This window comes from Cydia fagiglandana, chromosome 1 (assembly GCF_963556715.1).
Source record: "Cydia fagiglandana chromosome 1, ilCydFagi1.1, whole genome shotgun sequence".
In the NCBI taxonomy this organism is placed as follows: domain Eukaryota; kingdom Metazoa; phylum Arthropoda; class Insecta; order Lepidoptera; family Tortricidae; genus Cydia; species Cydia fagiglandana.
Genome location: NC_085932.1, coordinates 806,324 through 834,292, shown reverse-complemented (window position 1 = coordinate 834,292; position 27,969 = coordinate 806,324). Strand labels below are relative to the sequence as shown.

The 27,969-nt window shown below is 35.7% G+C and overlaps 2 protein-coding genes across 7 annotated transcripts in view; one reads left to right on the top strand and one right to left on the bottom strand.

The window, feature by feature from the left end:
- LOC134670168 (CUGBP Elav-like family member 4) overlaps positions 1-27,969 on the bottom strand; it is a 797,956-nt gene that overhangs the window by 492,012 nt on the left and 277,975 nt on the right. The gene's annotated exons all lie outside the window — the stretch shown is intronic.
- On the top strand, positions 13,154-26,259 carry LOC134670595 (parkin coregulated gene protein homolog). Its single transcript, XM_063528425.1, has 5 exons — positions 13,154-13,414; positions 14,198-14,378; positions 17,446-17,617; positions 19,876-20,025; positions 23,874-26,259. The coding sequence occupies exons 1-5, from the start codon at positions 13,305-13,307 to the stop codon at positions 24,032-24,034; spliced, it is 774 nt and encodes a 257-aa protein (XP_063384495.1). The 5' UTR covers positions 13,154-13,304; the 3' UTR covers positions 24,035-26,259.

The window sequence follows — 27,969 nt, the reverse complement described above, 5'->3', positions numbered from 1 at the left end:
CGTAAAGCTCTTTTCTTTTCATATTCTATGTTTTTGTTTTCTATGTTTTCAGTTGAAAAACTGCATTATTTTATTTACTTATATCTTACCTTTTGTGTATAGTACGATCAATAAATCTAGCATAACGAGTCTATTTTATGATGCCATTGATGTACCTACACTCAGCATCAATATTATCAATATGCCTATAAATTATTACTCGTTTAGTGTGCCGAGATAAGAAGGCGAATCGGGACGGCAAAGGATGCTATGACCCGTTTAAATAACATTTGGAAGAAAAGGGGAATTGGTATCAAAACCAAGATCAGATTGATACGAGCACTAGTATTCCCTATCTTCCTGTATGGAGTGGAAATGTGGACTATCCTAGCCAGAGAGAGAAAAAGGATTGATGCATTTGAGATGTGGTGCTGGAGACGAATGTTGCGAATACCTTGGACGGCGAGACGTACTAATGCATCAATCCTAACCCAGCTCCGAGTGAAAACTCGTCTATCCACCATATGCCAACAGCGCATACTATCATGTTTCGGACACACAGTGCGCAGAGGCGACAAAAGTTTGGAAAAACTGATTGTGATTGGACACACCGAAGGCAGGAGATCACGCGGTCGTTCACCAATAAGATGGACCGATCAAGTTAAAGACTCGTCATCCTCTGCTTTCTACACGGTCGTCGGAGACGCCTTGGACAGAAACCAGTGGAGACAGATCCGCTCCAGATGCAACCCTGATACTGACCACGATCCTCAGACATGAGGGACCGACCAAAGAGAGAGTGTGCCAAATGTGAGTTATAACGTGTTGTTTATTTTTTATGAAAGATAAACTTACCTCGATCAGCAAATTTAACAGCCTGCACTCAGTACTATTCTCAAGACATCATAACCATATGACGACCATTAAAACTCGAATACTGCAAGGTTCATTGTTCACTATGGCATAAACCCGTCCAGCTATGACACGGCGGTACAGCAAGATAGATGATGCACGGATCTAGTGCATTTCTGTGTCACTGTCACCATCGGACACCAAGTTTGAATAGGAATGCTTGGTTCAGTTTTGCATTGCAATTTCGGTGTTGCGCGTCTTTCGTTGCCTAGCGCGGAAGAGGAGAGGTTTATGCTAATATTTAACGCACAATTTTATAAATTTTATAATGATATTTACAAAAGTGAGGAGGCTTTCACCCAGCAGATGGGATCTGCAGTCAGCCCCAAAACAAAATAACAACCTGACTGTAGAACAAATGAAGCTTAAATAATAATAATAATAATTTACAAAATTTTACATAAAATCCCTATTAATGACTTCAATCACTTTATAAAAATGTTCGTAAAGACAATGAATAATTCGTGTAATTAAATATGAAAACTATATGTATATATTTCATAGTTAATACTTACTTATTTATCTTGCTTCATTATAATCAGCTTTTGTGCAATCAATTTTTTTCCAATTAACACTCTTGAGCGAACTTACCTGAAACGAAACATAAACAATTTTAATTGGCTGAAGATCAAGTCATTAGAAAGGATATAAACGGTAAAATGTTCAAAAGAGGATTAAATCAAGCACTCTTGTTATGGTTTAATTAGCAATCCTTACGCACAAAATTCAACATTTTAGAGATAAATTGAAACGAGCGAGACGCACTTAATTCTGATATCATTTCGATGTCACAAAGATTGAATTGACCTCTTTGTTTGTCCCAGTCAGTACTTAAAAAGAAACACTAGAATGAAGGATTCCATTCCACAAATCAGCTAATAAAATGAATCCCTTTAACTAATCAGCTTAAGGGAAAATCAATAACAAAAGCAAACAATGTTTTCGTTGCCGATAACTCGGGTAATTTGATTAGCCATTAAGAAACGTGTAATATTACAATCCGGAGGAGTACGGCAACTCATTTGTTACCAGCTTATTACCGGCGCCCTCTGGGAGGCTGAGATAGGTTGCCTAGGGAACCTGCGGGGTACGGGTAGAGGTGCTGGATGTGCCACGGAAATAAGGAGGTATTCTTTTTTTTTCACATTTGGATTTTTTTATGTAATTTATACTTAAAATTACGAACTCTTTCAATCTTAATAAGATAAAAAAGTATCCCAAACGCTACCATAAAAATTTTGTCGAAAAAACTTGTAGAAATAACATTCTGGGTAGAAATAACATAAAAATTCACACGAACGTAGCCGCCGCCATAAAATCGAACTTACGCTTTCATTTAAAACGACGTTCTAAATATAATATGAAATTTTGTATGAAGATTCAAGTAACATACTCATAATTATGTCTACTTGGTACCAGTTTTCGTGGCTAGAAATTGAAATGCAAAGCAATTAGAGCGAGTAGAAACTTACATGAAAAATGAGTACCCGCTCTATTCTTCTGTATAATACTTTTTAGCAACGAAAACTGATACCAGACAAAGAAATACGTTACTTATATAAATGAAATAAATGATCATGCCTAGTTTCATGTAATTTGAGCATGTCATTTTAAAATGAGAGCGTATCTTCGATTTTATAGGAGCGCCTGGTCGGTGTGACTCCCAAGTACTAACACTCACAGTTAACTATAGGTACCTACACCGGAGGACCTTATGCCTTTTGTAATAAGGTCCGCCGATACACAGTTAGGAGCGTGGCTGTTTGTACATCAATGCCACATCCAGTATAACTGTAGCCGCTCCCAGGCGGTAGATTTAAATTACACTCCGTGATTGTGAGCAGTTTGCATATCGTTGTAATTGCTGGAGATGGATCCGCGATCCGAGAATACAAATAGGCTGGATACAGTCACTTCTGCCACTCTGTTCTTTAATTAGCTGGGTTTTTTAAAGGATTTTAATTTAAGTAAACATTTTTTATTACGGTGGTGTTATATTGCGAAAACAAATATATAAATGCTGGTTACGAGTAGTTTAGGTGTAGGCTCTAGTCAGTAAGCTCGAGCCCATCTTTATTTGTTAGAGACCTGAGTCTCTGGTAGAGACTTGAGTCCTTTTTCTGAAAAGGACTCAAGTCTCTCAAATTATATAATTATATGCAATTTATAAAAAATTCAAAATGTGTAGCTTAGTTGGTAATAGCGACTGTTCCCAGTTCGAATCCTGGGAATCACATTTATTTTTGTTATTGCCAAATATTTAGATCATAAATATTTTCTGTGTCGTGTAAGTTTTTAAATATTATTGTTACCTACGTAATGTACCTAAATAATTGTATAAATAAAAGCATTTATGAGCTTGTTGTCGGTTAAGCCATTTTGTGTAAAATTATTATGTAACATTTATGCATTTTATATTTACTTATGACAAGATAGATAAGTTGTTGTTTTCATTAGAGTATTCAATTGAATCCCGTATAAACTAAATGTTCTTTCTGTATTTTTATTGTATGTCAAATTCGTTACTGACTTAATTTTGTTTTTGTTTATTTTCGTTATTCCATATTTTCGTCTGTTATCTTCTAATATTCTCTTCATAACATGTGGTACATTTAATGAAGCCACGACCAAAGTATCAACATCATTTACGCCACACCAAATAAAACCGAGCACTAAAGGTGGCCACTGACGGGCCTTCCAACAGTCCAAATAGCGTGGCTGCAATCCAAAATCGGTCCGTGAATGTCAAAAACGTATAATGTTTAATATTAGGATGCCGTCCATTTGGATGAATCCATTGTAACGGCATCCATTTGGAAGGCTCGTCAGTGGCCTGCTTAATAATAAACACGAGCACTGTAAAAACAGGCCTTTGTCATCTTCCCGTAATAATATCGGAGCACCGTTTCATCCTTTACGATCCAATAAACAATTTCATTTCCCAGACAATATTTATTATTTACTCTACACATTGATAAGCGAGGTATATTCAATTTCGTTGCAAAGTCGTTCTGATGAAATATATGTACGCCGTATGGTTATAGTGAATTTATGGTCGGGCCATATCGCGGTGGGAGAGTAATTTCAGATGGGACACACGGTCCTGGAGGTTGGTCCAGATTTCGATTCAGATTTGACAACTTGTTACGGTTTTGATACGAAATTTAAGATCGCTCACACTGATTGTTGCATCCAAAATGAAAGTTGTACGTGTGTTGTGTGAAATTCGTGCCAACCACCAAGACGATCGACAAGTAGTCAAGTGTACGTGTAAGACAAATTGAATTAGACGTCATAATTATACTAAAGAAAAAGTGTCGAAGCCCTCCAGTGGCGGAGACCGGATCCGAAGCGGCGCCTTTAGCTATATCGCGGCTAACGCCATGAACCTAATATTTCTGGTTTAGCCCACTGGTTGGTAAAGAATGCTATGGCAATAAGCCCGCGATTTGTGCTATCATTTGTTTCCAAATTTGACCTGTAAGGACAGTATTATTATAACTTTTCACAACTCACCAGCTCGAACTAAATATATTTTTATTTAAAGAGTAATTTATGGCGCGACTACAAATATATTACCTACGTTATTTATCAAACAACTAAATAAAACTTGAATTACGTACAAGACATGTTTACGCTCAGCGACCGTACGTAAACAAGTTACTGTGAGTAATTTAGGGATCGTTAGTCTGCTTTGACTCCGTTATTCTGGGCCAACGGCAAATAAAGAGGTTCATTAAGGTGTTTTGGTATGTGGCGCCGCTATCAAAACATGTTACATGAATGCAACAGAGATATATACTAGCATATATTTGAGCATTTTAAACATCATCACTTAAAAGTTATCTTTAGAAATTTACTCACTTTTTAACCAACTTCAATATCAGGGAGGATATTCTGTATTCATTTGTGGCTATTTTTAAAATTCTTGCCATTGTCAAGGTGGAAGTTTTAGGTCTTTTATTTAACGTGTTTAAGTTTTGATTTTAGTATCGACACTTGAGTTCTGTCTAGAGAAAATATGATTAACGCATTCAATGCCAGGGGGCGTGACCTAGGAACAAAAGACGGTGTATGACGGTGGACGCACAGTCGCACATGTGCGCCAGGGGCAGTGAATCTGTTAAAATTTCTGTATATTTCAATGGCCATGGTTTCAAGTTCAATTTCTCGTGGTTTCTATAATAAAATATTTTAAAAGCGACAGTTTTAATATTAATTTCAAATTGATGACTAAGAAGAAAATAGCCTTTTAAATAACTGTAAAATCTTCGTAAAATCTTTTAATTGCAAAGTATCGTGAAAAGTAAAATCCTTGTAGTTAAAACTAATAACACTGATGTTCTTACTAACAAGTGTAAAATTTTGTAATAAAACCACTTGCTGCTGACACTGAGTTTTTATTTATAATAATTTTAGAATAGCTTTTACAAATTAATGTCTTCAAACAACAAGAATCAGTAAGTCTACTATCGCTAACCACAAAGTTACCCAGTTCATTATTCTAAAACTGCGTCTGTACTTAACAAATGCCGCTCGCTGTCACTGTTACTTTCACATGTATTGAGTAATTCAGTCTGTAGTTACGTTTCGTTGCAAGGCAAGCATATATTACAAGTGACGTGACAAATACGCCAGTATACAGCTTAAAAAAATATCGATGCTTCAGCGTATTTAACCTACCGCGCAATATAAAATAGGTTGTTAGGTCGTATAGCTCGATTTACGACCGGCTAAGTACAGGCCAGTCTCACGTTTCACCCATAAAACAGATTCTTCACCCGCCATTTTGAAGAAAGGATGTTTGTCTTGAAAACTGGTAGGGAGTTTGGTCGTTTTGAAAGATCGGAGAGCTGGCAATACTTAGCTTAGCAGAACGTGTTTATTCTGATGCTAAAATAAATACATGTACCACATACCTATATTGTACTAACATCAAAGCTCTTGACTGGCTCTAAGGTTATCCTTCAAACTCTTAAACCTTATTTAAAAGGCAGAATGAATAGAATGATGGCCGTCAGGAGATTCAGAGTATCGCTGATAGTACTTCCGATGGGGTTGGCCGGTCGAAGTAATAAGCAGATGGCGCCAGTACAGCTGCCCTGTCAATCCCTAGAATTATGTAATTTTTTTGTTTTTTAATGGAATTTTATGCCCTGAATGCCAGCTCTTTACGCCAAATCTCATAGATAAGAGGCAATCTATGATGGCCCATATATGCAAACATTTGACAGTTGCCATTCGTTTAGGCATTCTCGACAATGATTAATTCATAGCATTACCTACTTCATACTTCGCGATACTTGCGAACAAATAGGACCTTCAAACTTTCAAGAAAATAGCGTACCCCCATATTAAAGGCCGGCAATGCAATTGCAACCCCTCAGGTGCAAATGCAATTACTGAGGTGTTGTAGTTATCCATGGGCGACGGTAATTGCTTACGATCAGGCATTTCACTCTCTTTACTCGTTCTTAGAAAAAAGATCATCAATATCATCATTGTTATACATGCAAAATTTACTCAAAATTGGCATTCTAAGTCTAAAAAATACTAGCTACCTAAGTATCTATGTGTAAATGCCTACATTTCAATGCGCCAAACAGTAACGATGTAAATAAGTCAGGCCGAAACTACAGCCAGCAAAGCAGTGATTCAGGTTGGACATTGTAATACTGACTGCAAAAAACGACCGGCGGATGCCGGCAGGTTTTTGTTGCGTTGCCCGTGTTCACAAACGTTGTGTAGTCTCTGTTGTAACCAGTATAATTTGATCTTTACATTTGTCATCCGTCCGTTTCTTTTTAATAATCAGTACTTAGAGCCCGTCTAGGCTAACATTGCATCAACTTGAAGAAAAAGGTTGTAGTGTGTCGACCAAGTAACATCCCTATGCGTAAAGCGTTCAGGTTGATAAACAAGACCAAGTGCGGGTAGTTCGAAAAACTCGCGCGGCTGATGTCAACTTTATCCAGAATTCTCCGAGACCACGGGGACAACGCGGGCCGCTTCCAACCGGTACGAATGGAGGTCTAAGGTGAAGGCCTATGTTCAGCAGTGGACGTCTTATGGCTGAGATGATGATGATGATGACGGGGACAACGCCGACAACCTCGAAACGTCGGATGTAAATTTAGAAACTTAATTTTTCGCGATTAAGTCCCATTTTGCTAAATAATAATGAGTAAAAATCGTCAAAGTTATTGAAATCAAAGGAAGGAGTATCAATATCATTATAAATGTTATATTTTCATAGAAATTAAACACATTCATGATGACATTGCCACACTAGATCATAGCCAATGCCATACAGAGTTAGTTTTGATTTGTCAGAGGTTGGTTGATGGGTTGATGGTAGCGGTTTCAGATGTGTCATATGAAATCGACAATAATAAAAATGAATAAATAAATAAAATAACTGACAAGCTTAGCTCCTTATTCAGCTTCAGAAGCTGACGGTATTACAGGAGCTGGACAGAAGCTTACTGAAGCTGAATAAGGAGCTAAGCTTCTCAGATACAGGATAAAAACCTTCAAATGAAATTCAGCCTAAAATAGTTGGACCAGTGGTCAGTATTCTCAGTAAGTATGCTTTATGAATGTGGAACTGTACTGCAGTTACAAATTTTATTGCGTTTTTTCGTTTCGGCCGTCCAGGTGGTAAAACTGATAAAATCGTATGGTTTGGACATTTCTCGTTAAAACTTGAGTAAAAATCAAATTGTTCGTACTTAAGGTACCTTAAATTTAACAATTTGTGAGAATTACTTGCTGCTACTATTACATTTTTAATACAACTTCCAATTTAAGTTACTTTACTAAGTTTTGATATATTTGATATGCTAATTTGCTCCTTAAAAACTTCTTTGCGGAGGAAGTCGTAATCAGACGCCGTTTTCCAAATTTATAATAAAAATAAAATAAAAATAAGCTCAGAAATATGAAAACTCTTCTCTCTAACCAGCTAAATTTTCAAGAATCCTTATAAACTATCAGATTGTATTAGCCAACTTGACAGGTATCGAGTTTCAAGTTCTGCGATTAAATTTGAAGTTAAGCTTCTCTGGAATCTTATTTTAGAATCAGCCTTATTTATTTATTCACTATCCAGTAAAAGGTATGAGAAAATAAGTGTAAATAAAATCTTCAATTTCTTTACTTATCTGATACTCATCCCTTTAATGCTGTCGCCAGACTTATCTGAGAGGGTCGCTTTGAAACGCAAAAATAAATAGGTAACTCAAGTTTTGTATTTGTATACCTTTATTTCTATGTAAATATAGATCAAAGTTTATTTAGATAGTACAGTCAGCAGCAGAAGTTTCTAAGCGGTCAATGTGTTCTAAATGATTTTGAGGCGACTTTATTGTTAAGAAAATAAGAGTGAGTCAAGGCACCTCGCCCGCGTAGCAACTTCTGCTGCTAACTGTACACTTTTAATGTAAAAATTGGTTGTCATTAGTTGTGGTTTATACAGGGTGGAAAGATAAGTCGGGCCCTGGAGGGAAACTACCTTAAATCCTTAAGCTGGCTCATTTTACTTAAAGGAGACATTCCTTTATTTTTGAAAGGAAACAAAACTGCATTCAAAGCATTTTACTTTTTTTCCTCAATTTGGCTTGTCAAAAAAAATCTTTAGTACTAAATATTAGATTTTATGGATATGTTGTACGACAGACGAGTGTAAGACCTAATTTTTCTTGGGGAAATGTTATCATTAACATTAACTGTATCGACTAGTAGAATATAATTGCGAGTTTTTATTTTTTGGAATTTTTAGTCGGCTCGAGTCCCGGGCGAGGCAAGCGAGTTTTAGAAAATCTTACAATGCAGTTTTGTTTCTTTTTAAAAATAAAGGAATGTCTCCTTTAAGTAAAATGAGCCACCTTAAGGATTTAAGGTAGTTTCCCTCCAGGGCCCGACTTATCTTTCCACCCTGTATATTTCATATTAGCTTCTGCCCGCGAGTTTGTCTGTGTGGAATGATGATGATTGAAAAAAAAAACTATCTAGTACTTCTTCTTACAGGAGCTGAGTTTTAAATATTTTAGGTAAATATACCCGTCTCGCTAACGGAAGCGGCTCCTAAAACTAGTGCGATAAGGACAAGGCGAAAAATCCTGAGTAAAAATCTCAAAAATCGAGGTTTCGTACTCGACTGTTTCCTCCTCCAAAACTTAACCAATCGTAACTAAATTTGGAAATCTAAATGATTATGAAATTATCTGTGTCGGACCGTTTTTGCTTTTTTGGCTAATTGATATCAGTTTTGAATACTACGCCTCTCATTGCGGCATAGTTAATGAGGCCATTTTTGAAGGGTTCTAGCGCCTTAAAAAACAAAAATATCAAAAAAAACAAAACGGTCTGACACAGATATTGACAATATTAATCTGTATTGAAAAAATCATTGCTCTAGCATCAAAACCCACGGAGGAAACAGTCTGAAACTACGTTTGTATGGAGAAATGAACACTCCTGTTGGCTCTATAAAACCCTCCTGACAACGGAACATATCATAAAATTTATTAAATAAAAAAAACCATCGGTATTATCCGATTTAGATAAAACATGACTGCCTAAGAACCACTGCTATGCTAGCCTATTTTAAAACGTAGGTTTACCCAATAACAAACTTGCTCCAAAGCTTACGAAACGCTTCATTCAAACTCGACCGCAACGATGACGTCATAAAAAATTTCATAATGCGCCCCGCAGCTGATGCAATATTAAATTTTAAATATCGAACGACGTTCAATTTCGAACAGTAACCTTCATAAACTCATATCTCTCTTTAACGCTATTCGAAATTAAACTTTACGCTAAACAGTTACGGTATACTTTTAAAATTAATGGTTGAGTAATACGCTGTTTGGAAAATAAAGGCGGTTTGGCGCGTATCTGTGCTCGGTAGTAAAAGAGAATATATCGTCGGTATACTTCTAAAACATGATAACTACCTGAAACATAGTTTCGAGAAAACGCGAGTTGAAAGTTTGATCCTCAAATGTGGGAATTTAGAAACGCGTTTTTACAAATTTAGTTTAACATTTAAAATTTTTGGATATTAAAATTGTCTATAAAGTGATAAAACTGATGTTTTTGAACCGAAAAATATTTAATATTGGCCGACAAAAACATGGGATGTGTTAGTTATCATGTTTTGCCTGTATAAAAAATGGACTGATATTTGCCTATTAATTTATAATCATATAAAAAATAATTATATATAATTAAAAAATAATGACAGTGATAAAAATACTAGTTCACACGGCATTATAAGTAAATTCTAAAAACTACCGTTAGCAATAAAAAGTAATAAATTACATGCAACATGTTATTATTTACAGGTAAACAGTTATAAGTGATTCTAATATTACAATTTTTGACTTTTCCCTCCTTTATTGAAGAAACATGTGACAATACACTCCTTATTAACTAAATTACTGCAATAAATTATGTAACTGATTTTTTTAGCGTTTAACGAGCATAATGTTAATCAGTTTAAAGTGAATTTAATATTGTCTAGTTGTATAATAGATCGCGTATTGAAAGAAATGTCTACAGGTAAATAGTAATGAATAATGTTATAATGTTTTACCAGTTGCTATAACTAGGTTCTTAATTATAGGTACATTCAGGTAAAAAATGTTAACGTTACTTTATATATTTTGCGTGACCAGTTTTATGAGATAAGGTAGTGTTAAATACTCTTATTATGTTTTACGTGTACATTATATTTAATTTCCTGTCTGTTAGTACTTTTTTACACTGTGTAACTTTGTAAATAATAAACACAATTTAAAAAATGTCACATATATATTTAAAGCAATAAAATTTGAACAAAATTGTATAAATAACTCATTTTTGACCATTTCGTCAGTTATTATGTTTTTGAAGTATACCGACGATATATACACATCGATAAAATAACCGTTTCGGATTCTGGCTATTTGGCCGATTTGAAGATCGCACGGATGGCATCTTTCGATCATCTGTATTTAGTTTTTTTTTTATTCGCTTTTTTATACTTGGTCAAGCTGGCCTTGTCAAGGCGGCAAATATGAAAAATGTCGGCGCGAAGGGATATCGTCTCATAGAAAATTTGAATTTCGCACCTATTTTCTACTGACAAGATTTGCTTGACCATCTATATTTACTGTCAAGATATGGTTATATTATATCTTTTTAAATGGATGCAATGCAATTACAATATTGACTATCTCTTTTCTTAAATATTACTTTAATATACTAGCTTTATCCCGCGACTTCGTCTACATGGAATTAGTGACAGCAGCTAAAGTAGGTATAGCGCCTGGATGATGCTAATAGCAATCATTCAACCGTTCCGTTCGCGCATTGCTTACTTCAATTATTAGGCAATTCATTAATTCTGTCAATTCCACCCCCCTTTGCGCTCTCTTCAGGGATGATTTCCGACATAAGACTATCCTATGTCTTTTCCCGGGACTCAAACTATCTCTGTAGGTACCTAATTTCAACTTAATCGATTCAGCGGCTTAAGCGTAAAGAGGTAACCTACAGAACGACAGACAGATACACTTTCGCCTTTACAATATCTATTAGTATGGATTACAATTTCTGAAAAATTCAAAATATATCAACGCGTGTCAAAAAAGTAGCAGCAGATAATATAGGTAGGCAGAAAATGTAAGCATTTGCCTGCCCTTGACTTCCATCATCCGACACGTGTCTACGAGTATGAAGTTGGCATATCAAAGTCTGGAGTTATACCGTGGGTCATCTGGTCGAAAATGCTCGAATAGACAAAGGGGTTAATTTTGAACAAAGTTTATCCGCAAGGGCCCCCGGAATAATAAAATAAGATATATGTCGGCTAACATTTTGATGATTTGTCCATGACAGCAAAAGATAAAAAAATACGAGAAATTTATGAATAATATTACTGTACCTATTAGCATTTCCCGAGTATGATACCGGCACAAAATTCCGATCACATTTTAATTTGATCCAAACATTCCAAACTTTTATAAAAAAATATATCAAACTTGTTTTCGTGTTCTACATAAAAACTTCAGCAAGTACATAGCTACCGATCAAAATTCAGGAGATTTTTCTTCAGAGATATTGCGAAAATACCTTATATTAAAATGTAATAAAATTCCCCATCGCTAACATAATTCTGTGGCGCGAACCGGTCTTGGTGAAAACCTACGGAGCACGATTCAGGTTTAACTTCACAACGGAAAAGGCAATTGGCCTAAGTTTCCATACGTTTTTACTAACGTCAGCGCCAATCAAGACGAAAACAGTTCCTCGTTTTTGCATCACAATAGAGAAGTCACCCGTTAAGATGGCAGCAATAGCTAATTAGACTCGATATAGCATTTCTTTAGTTAGTTTTAATTAAGTTTCTTAGGTTTTCCGGATCACATTATACGTGCAGACTTACCGTACTTAAACTCTTAGAAAGCACTGGTAACCTACGGTAAGAACGTACGACTTTCAATCCAGCGGATTTTCGGAAGTTTTGTAAGGTTTCACCATGTTTTTCCCGTTCATTACAAAACAACGATTATTTAAACGATTTTGACAAGCACATACCATGTGAATGACGTTTAGTGACTGCTAAAAAATATGTGACGTTCCACGGCAAAAGGTACCTTATGGCGGCTGACGCTTACGTCGCATAGCACCGCAATAATATTTGAGCGACGTTAATAATAGCGTAAGCGCCAACAGCGATAAGGTACCTTTACTCGTGGGACGTCACATATTGACATGTATTGTGTTTTTAATTCGCTGTCAAAATATTGCGCTGCAGACTTTAGCAGTCATAGACTCATAGTATTTTTTTTTGCAGAATGAACCAGCCAATTATCATCCAAAGGGTTTATAAAAAATAGTGGCCTCTTTCATACAACATTCTCAAAATCGTATAACTTTTCATTATGCCGCTACTGTATGTTCGTTTACTTACTTTTTACTAACTATATCGCACATAATATCTGAGTGTTATGTATTTAAGATAACATTCAACTAAAAAACTTGAAAGCATCTTTATTGACAGTTTCATCTCACAGACAATTAAGATTATGCTAAACATTTAAATTACAATAGACTAAACATACAAATTATAAACTAAAATAAATCTAAGAATGAGTAAAACTAACTTAACAAAAACTTGAAATATTAAAAACCGCTCGCGGCCGCCTATACAACCTCCCCGTACGCTCCCAACATTCGCTCGCACACCGCCCGCGTCGCTACCGGCGTTCAATCGATACGGTCGCCTAGCAACGATCACCTTCCAAAACAAACAATCAGAGGCCCGGCCGAGAGCAAATTTACTTTCTTATTTTATTACTTGTGTCAACATTTTAGATCGATATTATTGGATTTGCTGTATCATGTTCTTGTAGACAGACAACATGGTGTTGATGCCTGTTTGTGTGCCCGAGCATTGCGGGAAGGATTTCCGACACTCGTTGAAGAAGCCGAGCCCCAACTATCCTTATGGGGCGAAGACGAAAAAACCGAGGTATTTATGCAATTTATGACCGTATTTTATGGAACTTTGAGAACAAATCCTATGTATTTTTTTAAATATTTCAATTCCTGCTCTGTATTTTTACGATTGCATATACGCGAGAAACTGGGTCGGGTTTCGCCGATAGCCGCCTAAGCTGAAATCGCCTGTTCGGTTCCGGCCTACACCGTTAGAGGAATTGGTCACTTTTTCTTTCACATCTATTTAAGTGTATTTTATACCAGGACATTTTAAATAGAGTGCTGATGCGAGAGAAATAATTTGTATACTAAAAAGCACTTTATACTAAATCCTTTAGAAAAAATAGGGGTACCTACTTAAAAAGAATATTGTTGCTAATTTGTACAGTCTCTATCATATTATATCGGAACAGCCGAAGTGCTCAAAAATGTTTCAGGTAGACGCACTCTAATGCCTTGTCAATAGAGGCGCCTTCAGATATTTGTGAGCACCTTGGCCGCTCCGAAATCTCTGTTAGAAGGTATGTAATGTTAGTTAGTGTGGGTCACATCTTGAAATTTAAATGTAAACCACTTTCCGATTTCCGATTGAGCTGAAAATTTACACACATGTAAGTCGGGTGACATTGCAATATTATGGTACCATCGAGATGATTTGATGATGAAAACAGGAGGTAGCCATAGAAACAGCGCAATCTAATTATTGTGTTTGGGGTTTTTTAAATTGCCTCAGCGATTAAAACTTGTACCAAAAATGCAATTTCTGCCAAAAAATTATCCTTTATGATTGTTATAAAATCTCGTATACCAACAGGCTTGTCCCAGCCTTCACCATACAAGCCATGCAGAAGAACACCCGAGTGATACCGCCGAAGAAGTGCGGTGTCTTCGACCCGAAGCAGATCAAGCAAACCATGTTCAGGAAGTGCTATGCTCGGGGGGAGTTTCCTGTCGTCATCGAGTTTACAAGCAGTGGGAAACGGCTGAGTTGGAAAGTGAGCGGCACATTATTATTATGCACTATTAAAATTGCACAACGGGACTTAATCGCGTATTTAAGTTTTAAGATTTACCTCCGACGTTTCGAGGACGGTGTTGTCCCCGTGGTCTCGGAGAAGACTGACTGAAGTTGACATCAACATCTTCTAGCCGCGTGACTTCTTCACTGTACAGTCAACTGTAAAAATATGGGTGTAGCCAACTTATTCAAAAATATGTCCCATAGTTGAGAATTCGCTGACATAACACCCATATTTTTACAGTTGACTGTACAGTGATTCCGCCGAAGTGCGGATTTCGACCTGAAGACGGTTAAACCGTTCATGGTCAGGAACTGCCCGGGGGAAGTTGTCTGTCACCACAACAAGTTAAAAAAGATTCCAGCTTAAATTTTATTATGAATCTGAAAAACTTAGTCGTGTCTTAAAGCATAGGACTCGAGTCTTAATTAAAACTGGTGTTTCATGTTTGTGATGATGCTTTTATTAACTTTTGTAGATGTACAGAGAGTTTCTGAGCTATCAATTACCTGACAATACTGTATGCGTTGTATTAGGTGCACACTATAATTAACTATTTGCACTCTCTAATAAATGGAGGATGCTTAATATTTGTCAAGAAACAGAAGCTTGCGGTCAGCTGCTACGAATATATTTATCGATACGTTCGCTATAACAGGTCTTGTGTGCGTGCATGCGTACAGTCAGCAGCAGAAGTCGCTATACACTCCAGGTGCTCAAAGAGAGGTAAACGTTTAAACTGTCAAAAAGTTGTTGACTGTCATGGTAGTATTTACTTGTGAGCGCTCAACGTGTCACAAATATGTTAACAGTCGCTATTCATTAATTTCTAGACTTACAACAAGTCATTGATACCTTAGCTGTCAAAAAACCAATGGTATCTAAGCGGCCAACGTGTCAAATATATCTGAACAATATGGAAAAATAGACTTTAAAGCATACAAGTATGGTCGAATATTGAATGAAAGATAGCCATGCTAATTTCAGGTAAAGCGTTTTGACAATCAACGAAAGCAGTACAGTCTTGTCATCACATACATCTATCTCACGTTTTGCCCTTCAACCATTTGACAGGAGCCTCTCGGTCAACTTACTGTAAACTATTTCTTTTAACAGAATCGTCAAGACGAATGACACATAGCAAAATCTAACTGAAGCCGAATTTAGAGCCAATTGTCAAGGCACGTTGTGGTCTCAGTAACAGGCGTTTGCTTTTCAAAGTAGAGACCGCGGGTTCAAATCTCAGTCGTACGCACCTAGAGATTACAGCTTTTTATTTCTTTTGGGTTTCTTTTTTATTATTAATTTGTGTCTTCAGGTTTTATGTTAATTTCGCATTAGTTTATATAATTTTTGAAGATATGTCAGATGTAGCGTAATATGTACGACTTTCTATCAGGACTTTGTAGGTTTGAACCCGCAGTAAGCGTTACTTAGATTATTCCTGTGCGGAATGCCATTTGATATTTACCTACTGCTAGGTTGGATACAATTATTTTCTCCTTCGTTCTTTGATCGATTCGGGGCATCGTATTTTAGTAGGTACTACACAGGTTGGCCCATTTAGATCGGTCAGTATGGGAAAATCTAAAACTATAAGACATACACCGATCCCTTCTTAGGAACCATGTCATCGATTTTAGTAACAAGAAAAACTGCATTCATACATTTAAAAAAAATTTATGTAAAATGTATTGAAAATAAAAACCGGGCAAGTGCGAGTCGGACTCGCGCACGAAGGGTTCCGTACCATAATGCAAAAAAAGGCAAAAAAAAAAAGGTCACCCATCCAAGTACTGACCCCGCCCGACGTTGCTTAACTTCGGTCAAAAATCACGTTCGTTGTATGGGAGCCCCAGTTAAATCTTTATTTTATTCTGTTTTTAGTATTTGTTGTTATAGCGGCAACAGAAATACATCATCTGTGAAAATTTCAACTGTCTAGCTATCACGGTTGGTGAGATACAGCCTGGTGACAGACGGACGGACGGTCGGATGGATGGACGGACGGACGGATACTAGAGTCTTAGTAATAGGGTCCCGTTTTACCCTTTGGGTACGGAACCCTAAAAACCCTAAAAATCTTCGAAAACTTACTAAATGAAATTAAAGGACATGAAAACAATGCATTTTATGAATTTTAGACATCATGTTTCATAGTAACATTTATTGCTTAAGACCTACACAATCGATATCTAAATAGAAATAGTCTTAGTTTTATTTTTCAAAACGTTCGGGGTTTGATTCCCGAGCTGAGTACACATTTTTTTTAAATGTATGAATGCAGTGTTTCGTGTTAACTACTTAAATCGATGACATGATTCCTAAGAAAAGATCGGTGTATATCTTATAGTATCAGATTTTCCCATACTGGCCGATCTAAATGGGCCAACCTATGGCCACCCTGTATAGTATGTTTTAGTACAATAAGCGGGCTAAATAAATATATTAACATAGGTATATAATATGCTCTACGGTTTGGAAGAACAGCCGCATATGACAGTTAAAATAAAAAAAACCGATCGTTCTCGTAGAACCTACTTATTTATTGTCTAAGTTTGACACTTAACGATAAAATACTTCTTTAAGAAAGGAGGTGTCAATTCGTAGTGCTACAGTATTTATTTAAAAGTTAAACAGATAAAATGTTGATGCTTAGTTACCATTGAAATAACAACTGCTTAGCAACTGGTGGCACCCTGGCTGCTGACGTACGTGATTGGCAGTGCGTGTAGGTATTAATGACAGCAGCTTGAATTTGAGTGCTTAGTTACCACTGACGTTTTAACCGTTATTGTCATTGTTATTAAATAAGGGTGTATGTGTTAAAGAAAAACTCAGAAGTTAAGGTATATGTGACGAACTGAAAGCCTACGTGAAAATGACAACTTAGATGTCCTTATTTTTGTGACGATTGAAGTGTATATGTTTTCTTGGACACCTTGCCCGCTCAGGTATGTCTGCTGCTGACTGTACGTGTGTGTGTAGACACAGACGTGTTTAAATATAAAAACAGGAATAAGTATTTTTTCTTATCACACAGGTTCCGATTGAAAAGCTGGACTTCCACCACTACCTCCCCATGTTTTTCGACGGTCTCTCAGAGAGCGACTACCCGTACAACTTCATCGTGGAGAATGGGATCAATGATCTGGTCTCCAAGGGCTCCTACAAGATCCTGCCTGTGGTGCCGCAGCTCATCATACCTATTAAAAGTGAGTGGCTTTTCATGATAAGAGAGAAAAAGAAAGAGAGTGAGAGAGAAATAGAGAGAGAAACATCATCAAAAAAATCACCATTTTATAAAATGATTATTTAATTTAAATAAAATTCTTTGGGATGTTTCCAAAATTACGAAACTTTCAAATGGAAAAAATTCGAAAACTTCGTACATTTACGGATCGAAATTATATTTCTAAATATCATTTCGTTGATTGAATACACTCGTATTTATTTGTAGAATTTAGGAGTACCAGTCAGATGGATACGTATTTAACTAGACTCTTAACAAACGAACGAACTAGCATTATCCTGGACCAGATCCGTGATTTATTTAACCTTCAAAGTTAAACGTTAAAAAAATCAACAGCTACCTCAGACTGAAATGAATACTCCGTAAATTAAATCTCTAAGCAGGATATCCAGTTTCACGAGCAATGTTAAAAACAACTTGATCGAAGCAACAAAATACCGATCAACCGAATTCGAAAATCTGCTTCTTCTTGTAGCTTTTATCCAACATAAATAGACCCCATGTTTTTAAGATCAAGTAATAGTGATTTAAACAAGTAAAAACGTCTGCAAGCGATACCACAACAAGTATTCCACTGGCTCCGTGAGATGTAGACCTCGCGCGGTTACCTTAAAACTGAATAAATCTATGGTTCCGCCACAAAAAAATTCCAAAAACTGAATGGACAATAAATTTTGTTTGATCGTCGAACACGCTCACAAAATTTCACGAGAATCGGTTGAGAATTATTGCGATCTATAGACGAGACAATCCGGACATACGAAAGCATTTTTGCCCAAGCTCAAACGGATACATTTGCTAACGCTCGGACAAACATCCAAATGATTTACATATTGACTGGTTGTCACATCGTAGCCATAGATTTTATCGTGAATAGCTCAGCCGTCAGCGAAGGTACCAGAGACTGCGCAATTCTCATCCTACCCCCGTTTTATAGTATCGGGTTACAGATTAAAAACAAAGTGGGTGAAGAGTGAGCTCAACGGATACACAATAAGCCTGGTTTTCTTTGTCTTCGTTTGGATTAGCATTGTTTAGGTAATATTCTGTGGCTCTAGTGAAAAGGGGCACACGTCTCGCGAAGTGTTAGGTTTCAGAGCTGCTCGAGTTCGTACCCTTTATTACTAATATAAATATGTTATAACTTTTAACAGCCTTCTGAAAAATTTAGATTAATTAGGTGTTTTATCAAGGAAAGAGGTTACACAAATATTTACCTTATCTGTGTAGGAGATTTAATAACTTTTGGCTAGTAAAACTAAAACAGCTGGCTTTGAAGCAAGATTTAATGGCAACTGATTTTAAATTAACGTATAAACATTACCACAAAATAAGCATAGCTAAAGTATGCTAAATAAAGTAGATAATAACCTGTAAACATTACCACAAAAAATATAAATAAAGTATGCAAAACTAACCTAGACCATACCTAGACAATATGAACTTGATGTTTAGCTGTACTTGAGTTGCTGTAATCATTTTATTGTTTTAATTCTGTATTGAGGTGTGCAATAAAGAGTATTTGTATCTCTTGTTATTTTTTTTTAATTTCACGTTATTTGAAAGTAGAAACACAAATAAACTTTGTATGAAAAATATATGTTCTATACTAAAAAATAATATGACTAATACCACCTTTGCTAAGGCATTGATATCAGTGTCTTCAGTTTTAGCAGTTTCAGTTCCTTTATCATAATTAGTATTATTATATCTATTTTCAACTTACGATCATCAAAATTTTATTTTCACCACACCAGCTCGGAAAGGCTTACTTTGCACTTCGAAAACTAATAGCAAAGTTGCATTTTATCCACATGTGAGGCAAAGTAATCAAATCCAAATTTTGAGTTGTTTTCTTATGTTTGCTGGTAGAATTGACTTTTAAATGATGATTTTGGATGATAAATATTTAATAACGTTCATTTGGATTTGATTTGGTTTGATTTTGTTTGTTATTTTACATTTAATATTTGCTTTGGGTTGGTGTGGTGAAAAATTTTGTGTTTCACCCGGGGGCAAATTTTGTTTAACCCTCGTGCTTTGATACCCTCGCAACGCTCAAGATTCCAATTTTTGAACCACTCGCTACGCTCGTGGTTCAATTTTGGAATCTTTCGCTTGTTCGGGTATCAATATTAGCACGAGCGATTAAACAACAACTTTGCCCCCTTGTAAAACAAATAACTATTTCAACATTTATCTAAATGTTACTTTTTTCAGACGCCTTGTCGACCAAGAGGCCAAACGTGATATGTCATACCCTGAAATGTATCCAGATGATCGTCACCGGGTCGGAAAGAGTGGGCGAAGCGTTCGTGCCATATTACAGACAGATACTGCCTATTCTGAACCTGTTTAAGGACAGAAACAGTAAGTATTTTCACCTATAACCTTACATTCAAACAATAAGGTATTTAAGTTTATATGTTTTATTAAAATATGTAACAAAAGCCTAAGAAGGTATATCTTTATCGGCTATAATAGTCGAAAGAAATCATCATAATCTAGATATTGTATTGCAAAAGTATAGCGCACAGGCCGCACAGCGGATCATTTAAATTTTTTTAAACGGTCCAGGGCGGGGGCTCGGATTCTGTGAACCATTGTTAAACCGCGCGCCCCCCCAAAAAACCAATAGTTCGTTTTTTTTAGCATTAGAAAGAATTTCAAAGAAGGTAAGCGATCTTGACATGTCTTTTAATTGAAAAACGCTTTTTAAAAATCAATAACTATTACTTATGAAAGCAGAAGAATATAAATGATCGTATTAGATTCATAATTGTTACATATTTGCCGTAACTTATTTTTAAAATGTGTTTTTCAATTAAAAGACACATCAAGATTGTTTACCTAATTTCTAATGCTAAAAAAAACGAAGTATACGCTCGCATTTAACGCACATAGTTTAAGGAGATACCCGGGTCCATTTGTTTGTCCTAACGAAAACGAACTATACGTCCAAAACGGGCAGCAGCGTCCCTCAAATTCAGTGTACTCGACTGCGATCGCCAACCCGCCTGCCAAGCGTGGCGATTATGGCATTCACCCCCCATTAAGGGGGAGGCCTATGTTCAGCAGTGGATGTCTTATGGCTGAGATGATGATGATGAGACAAACAAAAGTAAAGTCGTTAAGTTTGCTTTACGTTTATAGGATTACTTACTTCATTAAGAGCATATCTCTAGAAAAAAACAATTTTAATTCACTTTATCTCTACTTTGAAACCCTTCCTTACCCCTCTCCCTTCATCTGTCGGCCATCATTGCCATCAATCAAGCGACATAATCGACACATCGGTATATTGTTTCCAGGTTTTAATAGACTTGTCACGCCGCAGATTAATTGCACGACCGCGAATTGACACCCGTTCGTTGGAACTTTTTGGAGTACGGCGTTTTCGGAGGGTGGTTCGGTTTATTTTCACGGAACCTATTTAATGTAAAATATTGTAATTAACATGAACGGGAAATGAACCTAAATATTCTAATTTTTTTAAATGCAGTACCTATGTGTGGTTTATTTTGAGCAAATAGGTACATATTTGTAACCACGGAGTATTGGAATCATAACACCTGACATTCGCGCGTTCATTTCACTCTGAATTGTCCGTACATGTATTAGTCCAGGCGAAGCGCTAGCGCGAATGACAGCTAACTAATATGATTCAAATAAATAAATAAAACATACACGTACATAATTATATATATGTACAGTAAATATTACTGTACATCCCGTAAGTTTGTCTATTTGACCTGAATGGAGTTTTCCTCTCATATAATCGAAGGTTAGCTGGAAGAGATCCCTTATAGGGATAAGTTCGCCTTTGTACTTCCATTACTGTAATTTATTTTTGTAAACCTGTGTTGTGTACAATAAAGTGATTACTACTACTACTACTACTACAAATATCGGTTTGATGTCTGTGCACGTTCGAATTGGCCTGTAGCTCTGTGACAATCTACTGCTTGTCTTACCTGAAACAAAAAAAAAGAAACATTAAAAAATTAGTCAGTAAAATTAATAGATATAACAAATACGTTTTCATAATAATTATGTAAGTACACACTTCAAAACGTACGAACTACCTATATCGTTAATTAACTGTACAGTAAGTACAAGCTTCTGGGGACTTACGAACTAAATTAAATTACTTAAACTACCAATTATCCCTCTAACCTCGTGCGCCTAACGCTTAATTTTTCCCCTGATCAATTTTACAACATGCCAGGAAATGCCCTCTATCGGTGATATAATCGAATTAGCATCCACTCCGTGTACGCAGGAACTTTGTGGGGCTCACAAAACTGCGTTACTGGACTTGATTTAATTATGTGCCGTTATTAACAAGCGTCCGTGATGTTTTAATATATTTTTCTCAAACATGCAATGAAATATTGATGTTATGTTCCTTATAATAGGCTGCGAAGTATGACGTTTCAGGTGCGGCTAGGACAAAAGGTCGTTAATGGAATTTTATACACATCTTGCAGGCCTAGGCCGGCAAAGTCCTCTTTTTTAATTTTCATTTCACAGATATTTGTGACACAGCATCGTGGCATTTATCCATTAAAAAAAACTAGAGGCAGTATTTGCTTTATGGTTCGTAATGACACTCTGCCACTACGCCTATAAAAAAAACAAAAAACAATGTTTGCTATAATTTGCAGTTTTATTTGTATAAAATCAACATGAACTTAATAAATAATACATTCTACAATTTTAAATTATAAATTTAACTAAACAAATAAAAACATTTAAAATATGTCATCTAAACGTTAGCGGTAAAAAGGTCTACTCAAACACGCGTAGTTATATTTTTTAAATTGTTATGGAGATAAAGTTGAAAAATATTCATTCTGTTTTATTGGATTTATGGTGCGTTGTTAATTTTTTGACTTTAATATGAGTTCCGACGAAATAATGAAATTAATATTAAGTGTAATCGTAGGTGTTGGAATTGGCAGCGTAAGCAGAATTGATTTTAAATAACTTGCTGCCTCTGCCGCCAAGTCAAAGACGAAGTATGTATATGGTTGCTTATGGCAATTTTATTATTTGAGAAACACAGTTTTGTGGCATATTTTAAATGAATGTAACTACAAATTCGTCAACACTGTCGAAATTATACTCATTTACTCCATGCATAAAACAACGATGTATGTGAAACATGATATCAATATGAAAGACTATGTAAACTTATGTGACGAAAACAACAGTCAGACGGATACAAGGCGAAAATTTCAAAGATACATGAAAATATACGGGTAGTAAAGATACACGACTCGTGTAAAACATACGCGTGATAATGATATAGGTATGTGTAGGTTATATTTTGGGTGTAGTTTACTTTTAGTTTTTTCTATAAATAAAACTTGGGTTCCGTGGATTTATTTATTTATTTCATTGCATGTTTGAGAAAAGCACTATACATACCTCGGCGGGAAATGGGGTTGCCCGCGCTCAGACCTATCCGGCCTCGCTTCGCTCGGCCGTCTATATGTCTTCGGCCGGCAACCCCTTTCGTCCCGGCCTCTGTAGTAATGTACTATTGTGAAATAGGCTGTAAAGGGTGAAGTAGGGTTTATAGAGAACGTGGCCTCTGCAAAGTGCCATCGCCCACACTATCCATCGGTGGACCTTATGCCTTTTGTAATAAGGTCCACCGATGGACAGTTAAGAGTGTTGCTGATTGTATATTTAAATAAACAAATACCAATAAAAAGCCGATTGCAACTTACAAGCCATTTCGAATGTGCTCTGACATGATGTTATTTAGTTATCGTGCATCTCGCTCGCGCCAATAAATGTACGACCAAGTACGAACGAAATGTACGATAACCGAATGGCATCAGATAAATGTCACTCTGATTTCGATGTACGTTCGAATTGGTCTGTTACACATTTTATACTTAAAATCTTAGTGATGTCAGTCGCGCATACATGTCTTGATTGGCACGAGCAAGACACACGGGCAAAATACATAATTTAGATATAAAGTTGATGTCTCAATGTAAGTTGGGTATTTGACCTCTTGGACAAGTACATAGTGTTAACAGATCTCACGCGTGTTTACAAATCTCTCATGATTCGATTCGCAATATTCAGTAAAGTTTTAGTGATTATAACCTAAATAAAACAAAACTCGACTTCAGCACATTGTAAGTTCGTGAAATCAAGATTTATTTTCTCTATATTAATTGATTAAAATGTGTTCCCAGATAACATCGGCTCCGGGATCGACCACACGTCGTCCCGCGGCGAGAACGTCGGGGACCTCATCGAGGAGACCCTGCAGATCCTGGAGCGCTACGGCGGCCCCGACGCCTTCATCAACATCAAGTACATGATACCCACTTACGAGTCGTGTGTGCTTAACTAGAGGTGATTGGACGTGATCTGGACTTACTAGTACAGATGTAGTGCATGATTATATTCCATTGTATTTTCACGGACAAAAAGTACAAAAACAAACAAAAAAGACTGAGACAAAAACACACACACACACCACACTAAACACACACACAAAGACACTGGTACAAAAAGTACTGAGATTTGGCCCAATTCGAACTTTAAGATACGACAATAAATAAATCTGTCAGTGTCAAATGGGACGTTTCTTCAAACAAAAACGTCGGACTTTCGAATGATGCTTGGAACATGGCGGATCGTGCTCCAGACAGTTTTTATTTTTTTATTTTTTGCATATTGCTGTTTAATCTATAATTTAGATAGCATATTATGCAGTGAATAGCAAGTGTGACGGGTGCAGATAATGAAGAATTCTTCTGGAAATACGTATAAGTAACCAATTCTTGGACATCATTCGGCGGTTCGTGGTCTCGGCCGCCATTACGCTTTGTACTGCTGCTCCAGCTATCCTCCAGTGCATCGTGAAGGCCTATTATGAGCCCCGATGCATATGTTTTCGTCAGGTGACCCCATTTTTTGAGGTTCTCGCGTTTGTTCAAAAATAATGATTTTGCTTAAAAATTACTAATATTTAATGCTTATACTAATGTAATTTAATTTTATATGGTAATACTCTGCAATAACTAAATCCAAATACAAGAAATACCGTTTGTACTGAAAGAAAAAAAATAAAGATTTTTCTTTTTTACGGGTAGGATTACAACATATGTGAAAAGGGCTATTACCAGGGAAAGCAATAGGGCTCTGCCAATGTACTGAAAATTTTGTTTCGAGCCCATGCATGCAGCAGTGCTGTAAGAGAGGACAATATGATTTGGACAACGTTTTTGAAAACTCCTTTTTTTAGCAATAAAAGTCTCATGCAATTTTATTATACGATCAAAATAAACTACATTAAACATTGCTATTATGGTTCCCATTACTGGGTCATTATATGTTCATGTGTAAAATTTATTAAAATAAACAAAATTGTTGCGCGGGACTAGACGAAATCATTTGCATCGGGGCTCGTATCACCATATTATGAAATATTTGACTTGTGATATATTACTGTATTTTGGCAAAGGCCCATGAGGCTGCCACTTCTCCAATAAACAAACAACAAACAAAAACGTCACGACACATCTAATCCATATCGTTTCTAGATCTTTTAATTGATGTATCTTAAAGTTTGAATCGAGCGGGTTGACTGAAGTAGCATGACAAATACGAACGTCTCCGAGAAATTACGATGGAAAACAATAATGCACTACATCTGTAGTATTCTTCTAACGGTCAGTTCTAATGTAGATCATGCGTTTATTCAGCACTTACACTTATTAGACTGTGAAAAACTCAGTAGAGTCTTAAAAGCGGAAGACTTAAAGGATTCGTGTCTTGAGTAATACTGTTTAGTTTTAAAGTGCTGTCACGTGCATGTTCAGGCTGATATGTAGAAGGAGACTTAGATGTAATGTCTTATTACCTACTTAGTTGTCTTTAACTCAGCTAAAATCAGACATTTCAATTAGAAGCATTTTCTGTTAAAATTATTTCCTGTAGCTTAATGATACACAAAAGGAAATGTAGCGGATATATTGATAAAATTTTAATGAAACAAAATACTCGAAGTAGCAATATTTTACCATATGCACGTAGTTTTAAGCTGTAGATATCGGACTTATCGTACTTTTGATAAAAATGTTACATCATTTCTCAAAACATGACACTAAGGTATACTGACAATTCAGTACAGTCCTGCAATAATAGGTATGTTACATAACAAAAGCCGCAAAAAATCTTATTTGTAGAGACTTAAGAGTGTATCGCATATTGTTGCAGGTGACTGTACCATGTGATACGTTTCATTGTGCTAGGAATACACTTTTGATGATGTCACGTGCATGTCGAATAATTGATTCGTGAATTTCATAATCATTTTGTTTGTTTCGCAATTTCATGTTGACTTAAATTGATCTTTGTAGCATTGTCATAAATTAATCGTAGTTTTAATAACTTCTAATTACCGACTATTATTATTAGTATGTTAGCTGGAAATATATATGCTAAAGTAATATTCATAGTGACTGATTAGTTCTAGTATTGTTAAGTTTTGCCTTGTTCATTTGTAACAGGTGTGTTTGAATTTTGTACTTTTTACAATATTATTTTGTTAATAAATTGTTCGTGACCATTACAACGGATTTTATTTTTACACTAATTATTAGGGTGGAGCGAAATTCTTTTTTTTGGATTTTGGATTTCTAATAGTGATAAAAAGTTGCCGTTAGGGTTTAAGATAAGAAGTTATTATGACGACTTTACTATCAAAAGGGAGTAAGTGCCTCCGCAAGGTCAATGAACTTTTGTATGAAATTTTTTTGTCCTGTATATAGCACCAACTTTGTTTAAGGATTATTTGGACTTAAAATGACAAATTTAGGTTTATTACTTATTAATTATTCTTTTTTATTTAAAGTTATTATTTTAGGTGAATAAAAAGTTCAATCAGACATTCACCTCTATAGTAATTATTGACTATACCAGTAGTCAAATATGGGCCGTATCCACTGCAATGACGTATATTTGAAATATAGTAAAATTGACCAAGTAGTGGTAAAAAAGTATGTTTTATGTCTTCATTATATCAGCGATGAAAGTGAATCCATGCTATTGCAAAATATAGATACCAATTTGACGGTATTTTCTGCGAATTCCAGTTTTCTATCTGATGATTAAGTGGAGGAGGGATATATATCGCTTTGGCCTTAAATATTGATTATAATATTATAAATAGGTACACAATTATATTGTTTCTGAATTATTTATCAAAGTTGATTATTTTTGTTTCAGAAGACACTTAGTTTGTCGTTGTATATAACTTATATTGTAATTAATCACGTTTAATATCTTGTCGTCCTGAAGTGGGTTATACGGTGAGAAGAGTGTAGTCTTCAAATATATTGCAAAACTTTTTATGGAGTCAAAATAAAAGAAAAAACTCTTTTAACACCTAAATGTATTCCAATACATATTTATCTAAAGTAAGAACCTTTTAAAAAAAAAGGAAAACAATATTTAACACATACATATTATGAGAGTAAAAGTTGCTTGCACTCACGTAGTGTTGGTGGTTCCTTCTTAGGTATTTGAAACCATTTATTATGGTTTATTTAACTGGGAAATGGATAATATCGAAGAAGGAAAACATATTTTTATGATATACAATAATCAATACATACATATCATGTTTTATTTCTTTATTTCGGTTATTTTCACTTTAGCGATGTTGATGCTGCCCGTAATGGATTTTAAAGGCCCATTTCATCAAGCAATATATTTTTTTTATAATGGGTACTTATATTTTTAATAAATATTTGTTTACTTAGGTGCTTACAATAACTGTATAATTAAATATTTAGGCAGGAAATAAAGCTTTAATATCACTTTTTGATGGTTACACACGTGTCACGTTTTTCCACTTCTTTAAATATTTGAAAGGTGATGCGGAGGCACAAGATGACGTCATAAAAAAATATAAAAAATCACACAATATACTCTTACCATAAGACAACTTTTCCGCACTATTAGAATTGAATCTACGAAAAAAAATTTTTTTCCATACAAGCGCGCTCCACCCTACTAATTATAAACCCGTGTACATTTTATATCTATGTGTGTGGTGGTCAATAACCGTGGGTTTACCTTTTTTGTGCTGTATAAAGTGTGTTAATTCAACACTGGCAAACCCTTCAACGGTGGTTAGCATAGGACTTAAGAAGTATATTGAGATAACTTTTGCTTAGAAATACAATTAAATGAATAACTATACAAAATAATTCACCCCGCAATGTAAAGCAACACAAAAGTTACGAGATACGAGCTTTATATAGTAACTGCATGACA